Source organism: Artemia franciscana, chromosome 13 (genome assembly GCF_032884065.1).
Source record: "Artemia franciscana chromosome 13, ASM3288406v1, whole genome shotgun sequence".
NCBI lineage: Eukaryota > Metazoa > Arthropoda > Branchiopoda > Anostraca > Artemiidae > Artemia > Artemia franciscana.
The window spans coordinates 37,041,425-37,049,846 of record NC_088875.1 but is presented as its reverse complement, the minus strand read 5'-3'; the positions used below and the strand labels follow the sequence as shown (position 1 = coordinate 37,049,846).

At 35.6% G+C, this 8,422-nt stretch overlaps 1 protein-coding gene across 1 annotated transcript; it reads left to right on the top strand.

Moving 5' to 3' along the window:
* The first annotated feature begins 5,081 nt into the window (after positions 1–5,081).
* Positions 5,082–5,876, top strand: LOC136034313 (vesicle transport protein USE1-like). Its single transcript, XM_065715449.1, has one exon. It carries the CDS (start codon positions 5,082–5,084, stop codon positions 5,874–5,876), a length of 795 nt encoding a protein of 264 aa, XP_065571521.1.
* Positions 5,877–8,422: the final 2,546 nt, after the last annotated feature.

Sequence of the window (8,422 nt, the reverse complement as noted above, 5' to 3'; positions counted from 1 at the left end):
GGTATATCACCCCCAAAGGCATAGTCATTAGACCTTCCAATAATGCTGAACCAATTGGCTATGTCAAAATTTTGATCGGGGGTATTTAGCGAAAAAAGGGCGCAAGAGGAAAGCTAGGGGCCTTTCGATCTTTTTGGTCACTTAAAAAAGGCAGTATTACTTTCTACTTTCTGTTTTAATGAGCCTTCTCCTGATCTGCTTATTTTCAAGACGATCACCCCTGGGACAAACAAAAACAAATTCTTAAAAAAAAAACAAGCATATATCCACGATCTTCCCTCTGGAAAAAAAAATTCAATTTTCCAATTTCTTGTAGAATAGGTTTTACCATATAGTTTTACCATACCTCTAAAACAGGGTTCTCTGGTAAGCTCAATCTGATGGAGCAATTTTCAATTTATTATTTTGTATTATTATCTAAAATTTAAAATATTGTATTTTATTATTATTTTAACCTCAATTTATTATTGTGTATTTTATTGAGGCAATCACACACTCAAGTGTATCTGTTGAGGTATTTCCTGCTTTTAAGGTCTACTTTGAGTTTGTGCAGTGGTAGATACAGTAATCACTTTAAAAGTGCAACATATGCCATTTTGGTCAAAAATAAATTATGCATGATTCGTGGGTAAAATCAGCACAAGGAATTAAATGGTGCAGTCAGACCCGTCCTATCTTGTACCGTTACAAAGGCAAAAAGAGACATAACCCTCTATGTGGTATATGTCTCTTTTTTATCAGGTCTTATCAACTCAGAATGACAAAAAAGGATTATCATGTGGAGCTATAACATGGGGACCTGGCACTTGTCCTCTGTTTTAGTCAAGGAAAAAGGAGACATACGTCATAAAATGGAATAATTTTAAATTCCCTTGGAATACTTGAATTTAATTTATACCGCTGAAGAGCATATAAAATTGGTTTAGAACTTGTTTTCTTTATCCCCATTAGCCTTATCCTTCCAAGCGGCCATGGCGACAAGCTCTATTTCGTTTTTTGGCTCTACAAAAATTTCATGTGTCGCAGTTTAAATTATCACAGCCGAAATTTGGATGAACATAATTTCTTTTGATTTAGTTTAACATCCACAATAATATGTTCTGGAAGCTTCAGCGTACCTCCACCTTTTTTTCTTGGGATATTGCACATACACCCTTTTGAGAATCTGGATATGTACTGTAAATTTTTCTTTAATTTTACTCCCTCTTTAGCTCTGAAAATTGAACCTTAGTGACTAAAAAAACTTTGTTCCTTAGTCAATGTATCTTGCTTCTTTGACAACTTGGATGTACTAAAGCCCTTTTGGAGAAAATTACCTTTCCGATAAAAAAAAATATATCCCTTGGTTTTGTAAATGGGTGTCATCTAGTATATACTGGGATATGTCCCCCTGTGTATAATTTTTTCCTGTTCCAATATATACCAGATGACAGCCATCTACAATATCGAGTGTTATATTTTTCTTATCAATATTTTGAAACAAGATGGCCACAGAACATGACCTTATAATTGGGTTTTCGTTAGGTACCACAAGCTCTAAATTTTACTGAACAAAAAAGAATAGACAAAGGAAATCTAAAGGCAAAACATTTGTCAGGGATATTTTCCGAACTTTGAGGCAGGCTTACTCAAAGATAAAAATGATAAAATACCAAAATAATTAGTTTTGGATGGTTAAACATTAAACTAAGTATGCTAGATGGCATTTAAGGATTTTTGAGAATTCCTAGATGACGCTCGCTTTCACTCTGTTGTGTATTGGTGTGGTGTGCAAAAAGGTCCGTCTGGTGAGTTGCAGAGAGGATCTTACGGGCGACACCAAGACGGCTGGTGGGTGGCATTTGGCCCGCAGGTTACCAACCCATAGTCTGGGGTATTAAGTTAAGACTTTCAGGGTGTGTTATGGGGGATGCTGAACTAACCAAGAGCCACTAAGGTCAAGCTGCTACTACTACAACTGGTGCTACTGCTCCTATATCTGCAACTGCAACAACTACTAAGAGCATGCTACTATGACTGTTACAATTACTATTGCTATTACTACTATAACTGGTACTATAGTTACTAAAACTACAACTACGACTACTATCAGTTACTGCTAGAACTATTGTAACTAAAGGGATTACAATGAAACTATCAAGGAAAGTTGAGGAGAATGTTGAACTAAATCAAAATACATTATGTTGATACAGATTATTTAAAGGGCGTGACATTTACATCCCAGAACCATTTGGATTACTAAGATGAATCTTTCAGTGCATATTGAGGGGGATTTTGAACCAACCAAAAGGTACTGAATAAATCGAAATTCTTTATTATGATCTGGTAAGTTAAAAGTTTATACTTTAAATCATATTAACAATTTATGCTATTATATATGTTATGTTTATACTTTATACTAAAATCAATACTTTAGATGTTAATTTACTATACTTGTAGTAAAGTCAAGCTTTACTACAGCTTGAAAACTTCTACACACATCGATTAAAATTATGTTTTTTCCTGTTATTGTCCAGTTGTTTAGCCTTCCAAAATGTGGCAATTAAAAAGAATAGATGTCAGAAGCTCCATTAATCGCAACTTATAGGGGAAGATTTTACCCAGTTTTTTAAAGCTAGAAAGTTCTGGACAATTCGAGAAATAAGAACGATGCGGACAAACAAATGAGAGCGATATATAAGAGCAAAAGTTCAAGAACTTTTGCTCTAAACATTTCAAGATAAACGTTTATCTTGAAATATAGCTTACTAAACAATTTTTTTTTGTCTGCGTCAGTGGTTCTTTTCACTATTTCGTTTTTTATAGATCTTTGTGTTCTTCTATTGATTTGTTTGATTTGTTGATAAGTGATGCCTAATTAATATTTGCAGTTGAACATCTGAGACGACACATCGACTTTTCTTTCTGTTTTGATTTTGAGTGGGAATGTGACTAATAAATCTAAAAGGGGTGGCTTTAAGGGTTTAGGTGTAAATGTTTCAAGTGAAGGGTTTAAATTTCTACGTAACAAGTTGTTCATTTGTATATTAGCTACTCTTCTTCTTCTCTGGCTTTATGGGCTATTAAATTTGGTCCAAATAATCTTTTTCTTATTTCTTCAGGAGAAGCTTTGATAAGCAAAGTTTAAGGAAGCTGAAGCTGCACTTTTAAGACATATATTGATTTCTCCTTCTTCTTTGGTTTGTTGAATAAGATACAGAAACATGGGAATCGGACTAATTGATCAAACCTGTGAGTTTAAGGTTTTGCCTTTAAGCGTAAATTAATATCAAACCTGAATTGTTTTGAAAGATAAAGAGACTATCTCCTTAAAAAATGTGTATCTAAATAGTAAAACACTCTGTCAAACGTGAAATTTCGAGAAAATCTGGAACAGAAACACAAAAGATTAGGAACTAATCTGGAGCTACAACACATAAATATCACACACAGCTATTCTTCTCATTATTCCGTTTTCTTATGGACCTTTATGGTAGTTTATTAATTTGTTTGATTTTTTACCGTTTGATAAGCGATGCTAAAAGTAACTTCTGGAGCTATACTTCTGAGACGTCATATCGAATTTTTTTTCCCGCAGTGACTTTAATCAACTTCTCCTTCTTCTTTGATTTGTAGACCAAGATAAAGATACGCGGAAATGGGACTAATCAATGGGACATTTGACTTTAAGGGTCCGGCTGTCAGCGTAAATTATTACCTAGCCTGAATAATTTCAGAATGAAACACAAAGACCACATCTCCTTCCAAAAATGTATGTCTAAAGAGCACAATCCTCTTTCAATGGTCAAAAGTTCGCCCGAATCTGGAACAGAAACACAAAAGACTGGATAATGAAAAAAAGCCAAATTAAAACGGGCTAGCTAAAATCGAATTAAAATCAAAGTTATGTATTTTTTCCATTTTTGAAGGTTGTAACTACAGCTTAGCCGATAAAGCCGATTACGTAAATTCATGACGTCATACGAGAAGTCTATTTCAATTTACTGATGGAATTGATTGTCCCTAGAACTTTTATGAATGTAAACTTCCCTCGTTGGCCATCCAGACACAAATTCATTGTGTGTTATATTGATTTAATCGAATGTTCTTATTTCTTTCTTGACGTCATAAAAACGTAAGGATCCCAAGAAAATAGGATAAGGTTAAGTTTCCTCCTTTTGAACTGATCTAGAAAACACTATATATTCAAAACTCTAAATAAAGATTTGACAATTAAATATGATACCATTTTTAGCGAAAAAATATGACACATTTTGTGGAAAATTATGGAATCTGAGATGACACAAAAAGTACATTTTCGGAAAACTGTGATATACCCCTTAAAAAAAAATTGGCAGCCCTGTTACCAGACATCTCCCAAGAATTATGTTTACAAACTGACGAATCAGCCTACGGAATTGGAGCAATACAACTAAATATAAATTCTGAAGGGGGTATAATCTAATTCGCCAGGCACTCTTTAACTTAGGCAGAAAGAATATATTCAACACTTGAGAGGGAATGATTAGCATTGGTAGTTTACTATGAATATTTTGACAGTTTTCGCTCGCTAAAAAGTCAACCTGAATCGTAGATGAAAAATCGCTTTGGCTGCATACTATGCAAAATATTCCAGCACAACTGACAACATGGGCTCTCTACTCACAAGGGTATACCTACAATCCTGTATGCATAAAAGACCGTACAGATATCTTGCCAGATTATCTTTCAAGAAATCCAGAAGAAAATGAAAAATTACATATAGCAACAAATATAATCAGCGGCCTTGTCGATACAAATTTATTTTCAAATAAAAATATCTCGTCACATCAAGACAAAGATGAATTTTATGAAGCCATGAAATCCTTTTTATTAAACGGGAAAGAGCTGCTGAAACATTGCTAACGCTCTCTGAAAGAACTAGATTATTTGGATTTCTACGATAGCAAAAATATTTTAATAAGATATTAAAGAACGCCTCGGGAGTACTGAACAAATGAATTAAAAATTATTCCCGTAATTCCAAAGTCACTAGAGGGAGAAATATTACAGATGTCAAACGGAGTTCTTATGTCGAACATTTAAATTATTAAAACACTAAAATGGTTGCCAAAAAAAGTAGGGCCGAAATTAATTTTATCCGCCTATTGGATGCAACAACAAATGCAATTAGCAATGAAAACACAAAGGAAAGTTTTGGAAATAAGCTGAAAAAGTATATTGAAGCCCTTGAAGACTTTCATTTTGAAATGAAAAATTCTCCCAACCCACCTTCAAATCAAGCACTGGAAGGATATACCAAAAAATTAAAAGTTCGGCGAGGACTTATTATCTCTGATGAAATGCCATCTGTTGAAGAAAAGAATGCTGCATTAGACTGTGTTAGTCATGGTGAAGCATCAATAGGTGAAGGCACCACTTTGAAGATACTCCGTCAGCGTTTGAAGACTGACTGTAATAGAAAAATGAAAGAAAAACTTCTGGAAAAGGACGAAAAGGGTGGCCAAGTAGTTGAAGATGAACGAAAAAAGTTGCTAGGGCGCAGCAATGCGGATGAGAAGACGAAAACCAGTTCAAAAAAACTGTTAGAAATCCAAAGGCAAAAGGAGGTGGAAACTATTAGCAACATTTCTGGTCTTATCAGAGAGATGAAAGACCAAGCTCTGATGTCAAATAAATTCATCAACGCCGACATAAAGAATTTGGATAGCTGCAATGATTTTGCTGATGAAAATGCAATCCAACTCAGCACACATATGATGCGCCTAAAAGGGCATAACTCAAGTTTTTGGCGTCTCAGCCGATGGTTTTTTCTCATCTCAGCTTTTATGTTTTTCTTAGGAATTGTGTACATTATCAACCTTTTCCCCAAAAGAATCTACCAAAAGGAACTTTAGCGTTTTGTTCAATCTTATATGTGTTTTGATGCTTCCATTCGGTCTATTTTTTCAAAATTGCTGCAATTAATAAAACATCAAAAACTGAAAAAAAATAGTCGTTGTTTAGATTTCAATAAGTACACATCTAAAATTGTATATCCTTTTGTAACAACAACTGACTTGAGATTAGTGACGAATAATCCTCTTCTATGGTTACCAATTAATTCAGTGACCCAGTGATTAAATGAAGTAACTGGATTTTTACTGAAGTTGTTTTCCCGGAGGGAGTTCATATTTTCGTCTTGCGTATATAGAATGATTGTTTGGATTTTGACCTGCCAGATCTATGGACTGTTTTTAACTTTGGATTGGCATTGCCGTTATTGTTGGTGTGACGTGAGCAAGATAGTAGTGGAATACGTATATTCGCCTGTTCTGAATTTTATTCAATCGAATTTTCCCGAAGGAATCGATGAAGTGACGATAATTAATCACGCACTGGAATTTTTTGATGAAAAAGACATTAAAGATGCCAAAGCGAAGTTTTGGGGAACAGCAGATCTGAATAAAGCTGTTCCAAAGAGGCAAGGTGACCTAACTTCGCAGAGAAATTTGAAAGATATTTTGGACTTGCTGTTTCAATGTGACTCTGATAATTCCCAGCTGCCTATGTTTGTTATTGTCTCGCCTACTGAAGTTCCAGTTATCCCCGCAGTAGCGTATTCCAGGTTGGCCAGTAAGATTAGCTCCCTTGACAGAACCCTTAATGAGATAAAAGAAAAAGTGACATCTTATGATCTGAATTTTCTCTCCTAGTGATTATCAGTACTTACCTACCTCATGATAAAAACACTTCTGTCATTTACTATATTCCCAAAAGTTGCGTCATCTCTGATGAATTTCCTTCGCAATATTGAAAGTCGTAGTTATAAGCGGATATTCGTGGGAGACCTAATTTGTAACATAAGTAGAGAGTCAACTCGGTCTGATCTTGTACTTCAGTCTTTGCAAGATGGATATCAGATAGTAACTAAGAGTGAAAATTTTTTGTATATTCATACAGACCACTGTGTTTGCTCGGCTGGTGTGATATGCTATAATGTTGAGGTTCATGATGAAGAACGAGCTTTTGATCACCTCACCCTATCTTGTACCGTCTCTGTTTCGCATTCTTCTGGCCCAAATCAGTGTGGGTCTTCTGTACGAGGCACAAAATGGTATAATAAGCATGAATAGAATAAAGCTAACTGGACTTTTTATATCTGTGCTTTGGCAACTCTGCTCTCATGTGTGACAGTTCCCTCCCATTTTCTTTTGTACCAGTGTCTTATCACCAAATGCTCGATCACAACTAAATCTTACGATTTTAAGATTGTTGCCTGCCTCAAACAAGCCGAGGCCATTGCTAGCCCTGTTTAGTGTATTCGTTAGAAAACTAGAAGTTCTTTATGGAAAGAGGACCCTCAGTTAAAAAGTGTTAAAAATCGGGCAAAAATGTGGTTTTGGATATGGAACGCGTGTGGCTACTCCACTTCAGGTCATGTATTTAATATTAAAAGTACAACTAAGTCTGAACTCAAATCTTACTTGCGAAGTGTCCGGTATAAGGATAAGGAATTTCTGAAAAGTCCTTGGCAATGGAGTGAAGTGGTGAATTCTAGCAAGCTAAACCCGACTACTTCGTCCAGTTCAATTCCTGGTGATTCATGGGTTTGTCATTACTCGGCAATTTTCAGTACAGTGAATTATGCATTCCATTCCGGGTTTTCTAGACTGCTTGATCCAGTTACTCCGCGTAGGTTACGCCAGAAAGATATTATCCCTCTTAGTGCTGAGTCTGTCGTGAAAAGCATTGAAAGACTAAAATCTAAGGATTTGGATGGAATTTGTGTTCAACATTTAAGAGCTGATTCTCCCGAGTTGATTGGCCATCTGCAACTACTTTTTCAGATATGTGTTAGTAGCTCACTGGTGCCTGCCTATTTCCTATGTGGTACCCTTCACTCTGTTCTGAAGCGAGGAAAGGATCCGATTGACTGTGGATCCTACTGCCCTATCACTATAGCGTGTAATTTAAGCTAACTATTTGAATATGTATTGCTCCCATTTTTTCTAGATAAGGTAAACTATGATGCGAATCAGTTCAGTTTTAAGTCGCGTATAGGATGCCAGCATGCCCACCGTTTACTTGCAACGGTGTTACAAGACACTCATCGCTCAAAACGAATGTTCACTTTTGTGTGTTAGACCTATCTAAAGCTTTGTATACAGATTGGGAAAACTTACCCTCATGTAAAATCTCCCCAGGAAAATTCCCAATGTTTAAAATTTCCCCTGAAAAATTCTGCCGAAAATTTTCTTCCCGCGAAAAATCCTCCCCCACAAAAATTATCGTCGAAAAATGTAAGTGTAAAAGCAATGGGACAATTGCATAGCTCACAGCCCTTTCCTCATGCTTGGTGTGGGGGTATATCATCTCCAGAGGTGTAGTCATTAGACCTTTCCTACAATGCTGAACCAATTGGCTATGTCGAAATTTTGATCGCATGTATTTAGCGAAAAAA